We start from the raw sequence: 12,280 nt of genomic DNA, 5'->3' as shown, positions 1-12,280 counted from the left end.
TGAAGAGAACCTCCATAAAGAGAATAGAGCAGCAGCTCTAAGAAGAGAGAGAGAGAGAGAGAGAGAGAGAGAGAGACATCTAATATTAATGTCTGTATATACAGTATGAAAGTGTTCCAGGTAACCGCATCTAATCACTTCTGAAACTGATTGGACCCTTCAAAGCACAGCAAGCGCTTTTGATATGTGTCTGTGTTTGTTCCAAAACCCACCCACTCCTTCATTAAACATCACATCTCGAGTGAGGATTTGCTTCTTAAATTTTCATTAAATGGAATATGGCCTGAAGACTCAGACACACTAATACCACACACATAAGAGCATTGAGACTGACTCTTCTGTCACAGTGAGAAACTGGGCGTGAAAGTGTTTATCTGGGGCTTTGGGATTATCATTGAGCAAATTACCACTGATCCAGCAGAGGGTCTCAGGCAGACTGTGTGCTTCTGGCAGGGACTGGAGACTAGCTCTCTCTGGGGTTTAAGAAGGATGGAAGAAACGAGGGGCAAATGATTGTATACTTCATTTCGATGTGACATATGTACTCTATTCTTAATGGCTCATTATTGATTCTTCCTTTTTGATATTACGCCCCTCCCCTTTTCCTGTGGAGTATCTTTTGTGTGTTTTGTTTGAGAGTGGTGGCTCATGCTGAAAGAGGCAGAGAGCACTTCTCCCAGGAGGATTCATCTCACTTCCAGCCCTGAGTGACATTTTCCTCCAGCTGCACCAATGACTCTCAATACACGCCTGCTACACGGATATGGACTGTATTATTTCTTGGCATTGTTGACACTTTTGACGTCACAAGGTAGGTGTATGTGTATGTTTGTACAAAACTATATACTATTTCTTTGTCTTTAGATTTTTTGCCAGTCAAAAAAATGGTTGTGATTAAAACAAGGGGGGAAAAAAACTATTGGGCAAGAGAAATAAGCTCATGCAATATTCCATTCAATTAAGTTTTTTTTGTGTTATATAGCAAATGATTGATGCCCTTTTTCTTTGAGCAACCTGACCAATAAACTTGCTTGGTGACCTCTTTCATTGAACACAAGAATCAATGAAACACGCATTTTGTATTTGACACATATTACACTAGAATTCTGACTCAAATGTATCGGAGCTATATTCTGATGTCAAATGTATCTAAGCTATATAACAGTAATGAATTCAGATATGCTTTCAGTGTTGAATCCTAAAGCTTACTAGCCTCATTTAGATCTAATCTTACATGCAAATGAAACATTTCTGTCTGAACGGATTCCAGTGAGGGGGTTATATAAAGTGAGCCACCACCACCAGATGAACTTTGCCTTTTGAAAAGGACATGGAGATCACATACCAGAAATCATAAATTACCATACACGAGAAAAGCCAATAACCTGTCAGAAACTGCACACATTATGCAGATTTCTACTGAATAGTCTCAAAGCACTATGTCAGACAGATCGCATGTCACCGCAAATCATTCAAAAGATTTGTGGGACTCAGTTGCATCAATAATGCATGCAAGTGAATGCTTTTCGTTGTTGATGTAAATGATTTACTTTTTCAAAGCATTTCATTAATAACGTGCAATGTACTGCCTTTTCCACATAACATTATCAAAGTGGAACAGTACATTAGCCTAACAACCACCTGTCAAAGTGTAGCCAGAGGCACCGTGCAGCTAAACCCATGTGTATCAAGAGCAGGTTCTAAGCACATGGCTGAGTGACTTAAAATCTCAGGGCTAAATTCAATCTCAGTCGCTATAACCTCATCCATGTTTGATCTGAAGCCACAGTGGGGGCGAAATCATTGAGAAAAGATATTTCTGTACATTTACTTTGAATTTGGATAATTTTGGAATACAGTAGGCTGCTTTTTTTAAAATTATTATTAGTATTCTCCACAACTCTGATAAAAACAAATATCTGCTTTCTGCTTCATAGTTGATGGGCTGCAGTGTTATGCCTGTAACATTGTGCATAACCAGAGGTATGTGGATGTAGGCTGCTCCAGCCCCGAAGTCATCACCTGCTCCCACTCTCACAAGGGCTTCAAGCATCGCTTCTGCATCAGGACAGAAAGTGGTAAGAAAATATCGCCCTTGACCACAACCACCCACCAGCAACAATCAGAAATGGCTGCCTGGTTTTCTTTGGCGGAGGCAGACATTTTATGAGCATCATTTGCTTTGGAGAAAAATGCATCATGGTCGTTTTGGGTGACAATTTGGTGACAATCATCAAACTCATGGTGAAGATTTCTGAAATCCTTTGAGCAACAGAACTCCAGCAGAGACACCTTAATCCTCCTTGTGAGACTCTCTGCGTGTAATTGTCATCACACTTTGGCAGTGTAAGGAGCATTAGAGGCGGATGATCACTCCTCAGAAAAGATTAACTGAAGGTAGTGATCATAGTGTTCCCTGCCCCCCATCTAATTAACCTGATTTAACCCATACACCACCTTCATCTCCAAATCAAACATAAAAACCTTCATTTGCTTTGAATGTGTAATACATTGATTTCATAGACTGAATTATTACACTCTTGAAAATGAAGGTTCCTTATTTGGCATTTAACCTTTAGCATCCATGGAACCCTTCCATAAATCAAAAGGTTCTTTATAGTGAAAAAAAGCTTCTTAAGATCATTAAAATATTCTTCACACTAAGGAAAAAATGGTTCTTTTTAAGAAATGTTCACTGAAAGTTTAATTCTTTGGGGAACCAAAAATGCTTATTCTATAGTCTTGCTGCAAAAACTGCATTTTGGAGCCTCTATTTTTAAGAGTGATGCTTGAGGCTTTCAGATATCATTGCTTGAGCGAAGTTCTTTGTAACATGAAAACCTAACGCATTTCTGATCCAAATGGCATTGACAGAACACAGCCAGACTCTCATACAGACAATCCTCCAGATAGGTGACAGACCTGCACAGTCGAATTGATAAGGCTGATAAGAGCATTTAGACAGCGATCATCAGGGATTTCTCTCTCTCTCTCGTGTTGGATCATCAGCCAGCCGTAATCCTCCAGAGTTATCCACTTTCACAAGTTGAGCCAGCTCTGCCTCCCTCCACAGCTCAGCATGCCTCAAATACAATACTTGTCACGACAGCGCTGATCAGGTGCTCATGCCACTTGTTTTACTGTAGTGTATGGCCAGATATTATGATTTTAGTTAAAGGTATGCTCTAGCCTTACAATTAGATAGACTCTAACAACAGTTTCTGTGTCATGTAGTTGATTGAGACTTGCAATAATTACGACTCATCAGTGGTAAAAAAGAACTTACAATGGAAGTCTTTGTAGAGTCTGCTTGTATTTTTTGTTGTAACAAATACAGGCTACTGATTCCTCACTATGAAACTAACTCCTGTGGGTAGATTTGTTTCTATGTAAACAGTCCCTTGGTCTCCTTGAATATATCATGTGAATTTGGCAGGAATTGATATTGGGAGAGGGAGAGGGAGAGGGGAGATGAGATCTCCTCAATTCAAACCAATAAACCTTTAAGCTTCTCCAGAGTTTGGGTCCAAAGCCTTATGGTGACCTCTCTTGCACCATGAATGTGCACAGTGAATAATTTGAGATACACCACATATTGCTGGCAACCAATATTGCTTATTCAGACAGTGTGAGGGCATCCATCTTGTTGCCACTATTTTCTTGGCAGCTGTTAAGGCAGCTAATACATTTTGTTAAGTTGGATATATTTTAGAATAAAAACAGATGGAGATAAAGTGACCAAAACATTTAATATTGTGGACAAATTTACTTGAACCATATTCCAAAAATATACAACCCCAGGGCATTCCCAGATCATGTGATAAAAATGATCAATTTCCTCTGTATGGCACAGTGTACAATTTGGTTCAGGTTTAAGCTTCATGCTGTAGAGTTTGCGAGGAGTTATAGGTCCTTTGAATGAAGTTTAAATGGATTTGTTCATGGTCAAGATTCTTAGATGCATGCATCATCATGTCCCAGACACTGTCCCTATCAAAACTGGTGGCAAGGTCAGGAATATCAGGCTGCCAGGCAGAATTTATTGTCAAAGGGGGATACATGTTTTCAAGAATATAAGAGTACAATTAGAGACAAATCCTCTTGTTCCATAAATCTCATATAATAAATTTAGTTGATTTTTAAGGGGAGCCATCCAAGGGACCTCATAGGCTTTCATGGCTGCCCTCAACTCTAAGTAAAGAAAAGGTGGAGCTTTTGCAGGTAAAACTGAATGGAAAGTTCTTCATAGGTACAGGCTACCTTGTCAATGAACCTCCACATGTTAAGGAAGCATTAACATGTGAAGGTTCATTGAGAGTGTTAGCATCTCCTGAATTGATTGTGGTGATTTCTTTGGTTTACTGGACCTCAATCTAAGGGCAAGTAAACGGTTGGGTCTAGCCTCGTTAAAATAATACAATCGACACATTCTATGAATTAATAATTGCTATATCCTCATCAAAACTTTGTTATAAACCATCTAATGATGAAAGTCTAGACTCTAAATTATGTCATCCAGAGACTTCCTTGTGTTGGAAGCATTGCGTACAGCAAAATCCCAGCGTCCCAGAGTATCCTTGGGTAATACAATGAACCCTTATTTATTTCAACAAAGTCCATTAGTTGACCTGAACATTAAATGCTTTGTTTTAAATGCTTTGTCATGAAGAGGCATGGTGTTAAAATGCCATCTAGGGGCCCAAGCTGGTTTAGAATTGATCACCATCTATTTATCTCTATCTTATTTATTGCTATCTGCCCCAAAACTATAATTCTGTTAGTAATTACTCACCCTCATGTTGTTCCAACCCCATAAGACTTTCGTTCACCTTCGGAACACAAATTAAGATATTTTTGATGAAATCTGAGAGCTGCCTCACTCCTTCATAGGTTACTATTGCATTTGCCAGCCCAGGAAAGTTAGGAAAGACATTGTTAAAATAGTCAGAGTTACTACAGTGGCTCTGTCACAGTTGTGTTATGTTTAGTTTGTTTTCATTGGACTTGTCTGCCCTTCTTCTGACGTCACATATCATCATCATTATCAGTTCATCTGTATCACCTGTGTTTAGTTAATCATGAGATGGGTAAAGGCGGGCATACACTGTGCGATTTTCGTCCGATTTTGAGCCGAATTCTGACTCGTGCGACTCATTTTCGTGTCGGACCGATTTTCAGCTTTGTCGTGCGTCAGTTGTCGTGCAGTGTTCGTGCAGTGTACAGGGAGAAACGAGAGGCGATTAACCTCTCACGATCGACAATCGGATGGTCGGATGAATTTCTGGCATGTCAGAAATTTTGGTCGCTCCTCGTGACTATCGCACAGTTGAAGCAAAGCTACGAACCGATTGCCCTAAACTCAGTGTTTTTTCCCTCACTGCACCTGCGCGAAAACAGAAGTTTAACCATTTCATCTGCAGCAAAAATAAAATTAAAATAAAAACGAGCTATAAATTACTGTTGCTTATACCTCCAGTTCGTGTTGCAAAATGGATAATATTACCCACCGTCTTCCAAGCCACCTGCAATGTAACACCTCTTTTATTATTTTGTCAAACAATGTTTTTGAAATAAACCTGTTTTTAATTTTCATTGATGATTAATAATGGCAATGTTCGGACATATTATAGACTGTTAATAGTTATTTTATATATAATTCATTTTAATCGACCTAAATGTTTTAGACAATTTTTAATGAGGAGTAAGATTATTATTTTATTATCCTCACAGCACGTTGGTTATGTGCTGTGAAAATATTGCGTGGCAAATTAATTATAATAGGGGATCAATTTAATAGTAAAATAGGCCTCCCCTAATAATGATAATATAATAATAATAATAATTAAATGCATAAATTGAAAATACTAAATCATCTTGATACTGATAGCAGATGCTTGTTTTGACAATATCTCTGGATACATACACGTAAATAGGCGCAATCCAGGGGGTTATCGCAGATATTACACGTATAGTGTGAGCAGTGAAGTTGCAGCTCGACGATCGGACCGTACAGTGTGAGCACATAAATCCTGAACTTTGGCTTTGCATCGCATGCGATTTACTCGTTCAGTGTGAGTAGGTACCTTGCTGAAATCGCACAGACATCGCACAGTGTATGCCCGCCTTAAGGGAACTTTAAACTCCAGTCCTGGCCAAAGTAAACCAGTTTTGACTATATAAATACAAAATCAAACAAGGTGAAGAGCAAAAACCTCAGCCGTTTACTTGAGGAAAAATAACCACCTGCTATCTATCCTAACAAACACTGAAACGAAAGGCTTCACAGCAAACAAAGATAACATGAGAAAACTCTCCCTATTCTCATAAATACCAAGCATTATCACCATCGTTAAGCTAAACATAAATGAGTTCACATTCATAAAATGAAAGGTCTTTGAGAAAGATACCAAACATTCGTCGTTAAGCTAAACAAATAAGTTCACATATTACCAGACATATAAGCTTTGGCATCTTTTGGCTCTTTGAAAGTCTTTTGAATGCTTTTTGCCCTAAAAATCAACACGGCTGGGAAACGGATGCCTTTCTTAATGCACAAACTGCTGGGAAAATGGAATTGGAGCTGTCCTTGCAGTCAGAATCATAGAAAAGTCTCTGGAGCAATGAATCTTGATGATAACCAGGCAAGGGTTGCCATCTGTGGGCGTTCAAGCCCCTGGTGAGTATGGCCAATTGCGATACATGAGTCTTGCAACTCCAGCAGTTTCGAAATGAAAGCTTAGTTTTTGCTTTATCATATTTTTATCATAAGCAGTGGCCAAATACTGTAGCTGGAATCTTTAATCTTTCTAATGATACTCAGTTTGTCCAGATCAAGTAAGATTGTGATGTTTTAAAGTGTAGTGAATGTTGAACAACAATAATCTTGGGCCGTCGGCGATCTTTGTATGTACAGGGGACAAAGCACAAATTCTGATTAATGCAGACATCCAATTCTCACGCGGATTGAATAAAGCTCAACTATACAACCTGTAACTTATTTATTCTCTGCAGTCTGTTAACACTTCTTCCAAACCCACTCGAACTTCCAATCGAGCGAGTACTGTCCGTCAGGCCCCAAGCTTGTGTTCCGGAGCAACGCCTTTGTCCAGTGTCAGGACATCTCAGCAGGCCAGGGTAACCTTCCAAAATTGTGGATAACCTTCCTATAACAATGGAACAGTCTCACTTTCTTTTACTACAATAATATGTCCCACTGATCCATCCCCTCCATCAGCTTCGACAGGTTTTTATAAAGGCTGCTGGTTTGCATCTCTGTGGTCCCTCCGCTCAAAAAAATATACAGCTGTCTTCAGCCTCTTCAGCTCTGTTCGAAATTTATCCCCTCGTCGTCACAGCCTTGCAGTGGGAGAAAGAATAGCCCTCCAACAGTATTACGAATAATTAAGCAATGGCACACTGCATTAACAAAGGTTATTCATGTTCCCTCGCAATAATGCCGTTCCCAAAGGCCCTGACACGCCAAGTCCATGGTCAGCCAACGTCGGGCTGTCAGTTAGCACCGTTGGCACTAATCAGACCCCACTGGGTTTTTTTTTTTTTTTTGGTCAATTGAGCGATTGTTGCACCGACAATAAGAGAGGTTGGCTGGTTGGCTGTTCAGATTAGCAAACTAATCAGTGTGATTTCCCATTTTTCCCATACAGTATATGTCACGTTGTTAATTTCTTATCTTGATATTGGCAAAGACCTCCAAGCTGGATCAATCAAAGTTTATCTGAGCAGAATCCAATCTTGTCATAAATTAATTCCCAGCAAACCCTCTTCCACAAAAAGCAACTCTAAGACCTCCCTCCTCATTAAAGGTATACAGAGAACCCGACAGAGTCTACACTCCATCAACACTGCCAGTTCACACAATGCAATGTTCAATTTAGCGTTCTTTGGTTTTCTCTGCTGCCCTCAACACATAATCACCTACAAAGCAAGACCTACAAAGCCAAAAAAGGACACTTCAATTACATTTTTTTTTTTTTTTACATTTTACATAGAGATGTTTTATCGAGCACAAGTTCAGTATGGTGTACCACAAGGCTCAGTACTAGGACCATTACAGTTCACTCTGTACATGCTACCCTTGGGAGATATCATTAGGAAGCATGGCATTAGTTTCCACTGTTATACTGATGATATGGAGCTCTTTATTTCTCCATGCCCTGACAAAACTTACCAATTCACAAAATGTGGAAATTTGGAAATACAAAGTTGGATGATTAGTAATTTCCTACTACTTAATTCTACTTAAAAAACAAAACAGAGATTCTAATTATTGGACAAAAAACTTCCTCATGTAACCTAGAATCCTGTCTAAAACTACTGATGGCTGCTCTGTCAAGTCTTTGTCGTCGGTTAGGAAACTGGGTGTGCTCGCCTCAAAAGTGCCGGCATCATCACCACGACAGCCATCGGCACTGATCCTCAACAACTCGTCTCCATACCGGCATAATTACTTTGACTTCCAAATAGAAGGAAATGGACAGATACTCTCAACGTTCCGATCCAATTTGACTTTGAATGCTGCCCGAATCACACTGTTCCTTTGTTGGCCAGAGGAGAACTGGCCCCCGCCTGAGCCTGGTTTCTCCCAAGGTTTTTTTTCTCCATTCTGTCACCTGAATGGTGGAGTTTTGGTTTCTTACCACTGCTGCCTTGGCTTTTGGCTTGCTTAGTTGGGGACATTTAATATTCAACAACATTATTGATCTGTGTTGTATTATTTTCATGTTATCACTGTGAAGCTGCTTTGATACAATCTGTATTGTAAAAAGCGCTATATAAATAAAGATGACTTGACTTGACTTGTGCACTTTGATATCAATATTTGTTTTGAAAGTCAAATGAATATTATCTGTTAAACCAAATTTTTTCATCTTAAAAATATATCTAAATTATGTCATATGCTCTCATTGACAAATGCGGAATGGTTAGTTCATCCGTTCATGACATCAAGGCTAGATTATTGTAATGCTCTACTGGGTGGTGGCCCTGCACACCTAATAAACAAACTGCAGCTGGTCCAAAACGCAGCAGCTCGAGTTCTTATCAGAACCAGGAAGTATGGCTATATTTACCTGGTTCTGTCAACACTGCATTGGCTCCCTATTAAACATTGTATACATTTTAAAATATTGCTGTTTCTTACAAAGGACTAAATGGTTTAGCCCCACTACTTGAGCGAGCTCTTAAGGGGGGGTTGACTGCCTTTTTCTTTGCATGATTGTATTTATGGGGTGCAATATAACATGTATTCGTAGTTTTTCTTTTTTTAAAAGTCTTATTTTTTATAAACTTCACCTTTATTGTCAGCCGCGCTCTCCTCTGTCCCCTGAACGAGCGGTTCACTTCCTGATTCTATGAAAACACTCCCTCAGAAACACGTAGTGGGCTCAGATTGGTTAGTTTGGCCCAGTGTGTTGTGATTGGCTAAACTGTCGCTCACGTTGTCCGGAAGGTTAATGCCCATTACCTTTACGGGCGAAACGTGCATGTCATGAGCTCCGGTCCAGATGTAAATATGTGTCGAACTGCAGTATCAGTTTCAGGCATAATCAGACCGAGAGAGTCAAGCAGAACCTCACCACATACTGCAGCTCTTACTAAACGTTTCTGAATGATAATTTGCTACATTTTTTAACTTTATAAACGTTTATTTTATACAATAGGTGACTGGCAACAATAGCAACTGACTGGCTACTAATGATATACTCAAACAGTGTTGGCATGTTTACGTTCTTGATCAAATCGAAAATAACGTCATAAAGCATATACATGAAAAATACGTTTAAAACATTAGAACTTATAAATTCAGGTCCATAATGTTTGTACGCGTTTTCGTAGACACAAAATAGCATAGGGTAACTAGTAGTGGCTATAAAGCCAGCGCTGGCATTTGAAAAAAATAAAACACAAGGCTACGTCTAGAATTATACATGCAAATACATTTAAAAATGAAGAAGTCTTAGCCTACTTACAGGTTGTGGCCCAACAGTGCTACCTCTTGTTTTAAAGTCGGAACTGCTTCATGTTTTAGTAACAGTTTCTTGTTGAATCCGGTGTTGAACTCGTGGAGATTCTGGAAGCTGTCTTCCATAAAATGCGCAGCACAGAGAGCTAGATTACAATCGTCATTTTCAGGAACATAATCAAACATAAATTGTATCCATTTTTGAGGAAGTATAGCGTCCATGGGAAGCCCGAACACAGAAGACCTGACAGCTGCGTGGACAACACACTCGACGAGTCGATGTTGCCTTAGAAATATGCGCATGGCATTTTCTGCATATTCTGAGGGAGGGGTTGATGTAAATGTGTGGGTTAGTGACGTACCATAACCCAACCCTAGCCTATAGTTATTATAGGCTACAAGCCAATGTCTTCGTAAATTATCTTTTTAACTGTTAGGCCTACTTCATTATTCATGTCTGACTGCATGTATTATGTTGTAGAAGAAAACACAAATTACTTCTTGTAATGTTAACCACAGGCATTAATTCTACTCATAAATTCAAAACACGCTATTCTAAAAACGCACAGGATATTCTTAACCCATGAACCCATGGCTCAAAAATGCTGAATCTCCTCCAGGTTTTACAGCTAGAAACTCGTTCTAATGCGACCTGCATTACAATCATGTAATCAAATTAAATCCCAATGAAGTTAATTCTATGTAACCCAGCATGTGGTTTCTCAAAAACACTGTTTTGTTTATGTTGCTGCAGTTGCATTGGGAGTCATGCTGACCAGTGGCTGTGCCACAGCCCGACACTGCCACACGGAGGAGCTGCCGGGAGTCAACATCCACTGCTGCGCCTCTGATCTGTGCAACAGTGCCACCCGCTGGAGAACAACCACACTGATGCCTATGTGCTCATTGACGTTTGCTCTGTTGCTTCAAAGTGGGATACTGTCGACGAAATGACTTAGAACTTCAAACTCAACGGCAAAATCACGGCAGCTACGCTTGGATTTAAGACATAAAGGAGTGTACCTTGAAAATATAATCATCCAATATCTGTGTGAACACAGTCTCTGGAGTAGCCTATTGTGTGTGTGTGTGTGTTCATGTTTATATTACATTGTGTGGACCAAACAACCAGTATAGTAAAACCTGAAAGCACCTACATTGTGGGGACCAGCCAGCGGTCCCCATGATGTAAACAGCGTATAAATCATACTAAGTAATGTTTTTTGAAAATGTTAAAATGCAGAATGTTTGTTTGAGTGTGTGTGTGTGTGTGTGTGCGATACATCTCAAAATCAGTGGGCCGTGAAAATGACGCTGACCTTTTCTCGTTTATTTATTTATTTTATTTTATTTTCAATGTGAATATTGGACGTATGACGTCCGTTCTCCTCACGTTCCCACAGGTTTTGTCATCACATTGACTTTGAACATGATGCACTAACGTTTGACAATCAAGAAAGTGCTGATAAACGTATTGTCTTATTTTTGAATATTTATATAAGACATCTATTGCACTGAAAATTATTTTTGTTTAAAGATGTAAATAGCATTCCATAAGCAAATACATGTCTTACCTTGATCACATATTAAGTGCATTGTCTTGATTTTCATCATGTCCGTAAACAGAAAAGAAGGCCTGGCTAATAGCCTATGCATATTATGCTGTATGACAGTGCTGTATAATTGCTGAACCATATGAATTCTTGGCTGAGAGAAGTGAAAATTTATCTCTAAAGGATGTCTTAAGAGGGCTCAGATCTACAGAAGATGGCAGTGTTTCACAATCTCTTGACACAGGCTTAAATGTTCAACCTGACAAAATTTGACACTGAAGATTTGTTGTGGTGCGTTTCACAATCTCAGTCCACTGTATTCATCGTAATTAGAGTCATGAAACATGCCTGACTAGAGCAATATTTTACTGGGATTCATTCTTTGCTAGAAATTGTTTGAAACATATGCACTGTGATTCATCACATTGGTCCTTTGAAGGCGACAGATTCTGAGAACAGTTTAAGAGCAATGGTCTTTCTTATGGTGAAAGCTCTTATGAAAATAAACGGAAAGAGATCCACAGAGGCTCATGGCTCTGTTTTGATTTGTTTAATCCAGCCTTTGAGAAAACACAGGCACTGAGGACCATCTCTCATGGAGTAGAGGAAGAAGTGTTTCATCTTTTAACTCTCCTCATGATTCATCCAGAAATTAGCAGGGAGAGAATGCAGAAACAGGTTTCAGAGCTGGTGTATGAAATAAGGCAGTCTATTAAATGCTACTTTTAAACTCTCAAAGCTTTGC

The 12,280-nt window shown here is 39.3% G+C and overlaps 1 protein-coding gene across 1 annotated transcript; it reads left to right on the top strand.

The window, feature by feature from the left end:
• The first annotated feature begins 200 nt into the window (after positions 1 to 200).
• Positions 201 to 12,047, top strand: LOC120477455 (uncharacterized). The gene is made up of 3 exons (XM_039669055.2): positions 201 to 811; positions 1,938 to 2,078; positions 10,737 to 12,047. The coding sequence occupies exons 1-3, from the start codon at positions 733 to 735 to the stop codon at positions 10,934 to 10,936; spliced, it is 420 nt and encodes a 139-aa protein (XP_039524989.1). The 5' UTR covers positions 201 to 732; the 3' UTR covers positions 10,937 to 12,047.
• The last annotated feature ends 233 nt before the right edge of the window (positions 12,048 to 12,280 follow it).

The sequence above is a fragment of the Pimephales promelas genome, chromosome 4, assembly GCF_988280905.1.
Source record: "Pimephales promelas chromosome 4, fPimPro1.hap1.1, whole genome shotgun sequence".
In the NCBI taxonomy this organism is placed as follows: domain Eukaryota; kingdom Metazoa; phylum Chordata; class Actinopteri; order Cypriniformes; family Leuciscidae; genus Pimephales; species Pimephales promelas.
The sequence above is the reverse complement of the archived record's forward strand: the minus strand, read 5'-3'. Positions and strand labels throughout refer to the sequence as shown.

What these genes read in the sequence shown, in the direction of transcription:
- LOC120477455 (XM_039669055.2), top strand. Translation starts at nt 733, where the DNA reads ATGACTCTCAATACACGCCTGCTACACGGATATGGACTGTATTATTTC. An exon ending in GACACTTTTGACGTCACAAG is followed by an intron (nt 812 to 1,937) that starts GTAGGTGTATGT and finishes TCTGCTTCATAG; the next exon opens with TTGATGGGCTGCAGTGTTAT. An exon ending in CTGCATCAGGACAGAAAGTG is followed by an intron (nt 2,079 to 10,736) that starts GTAAGAAAATAT and finishes ATGTTGCTGCAG; the next exon opens with TTGCATTGGGAGTCATGCTG.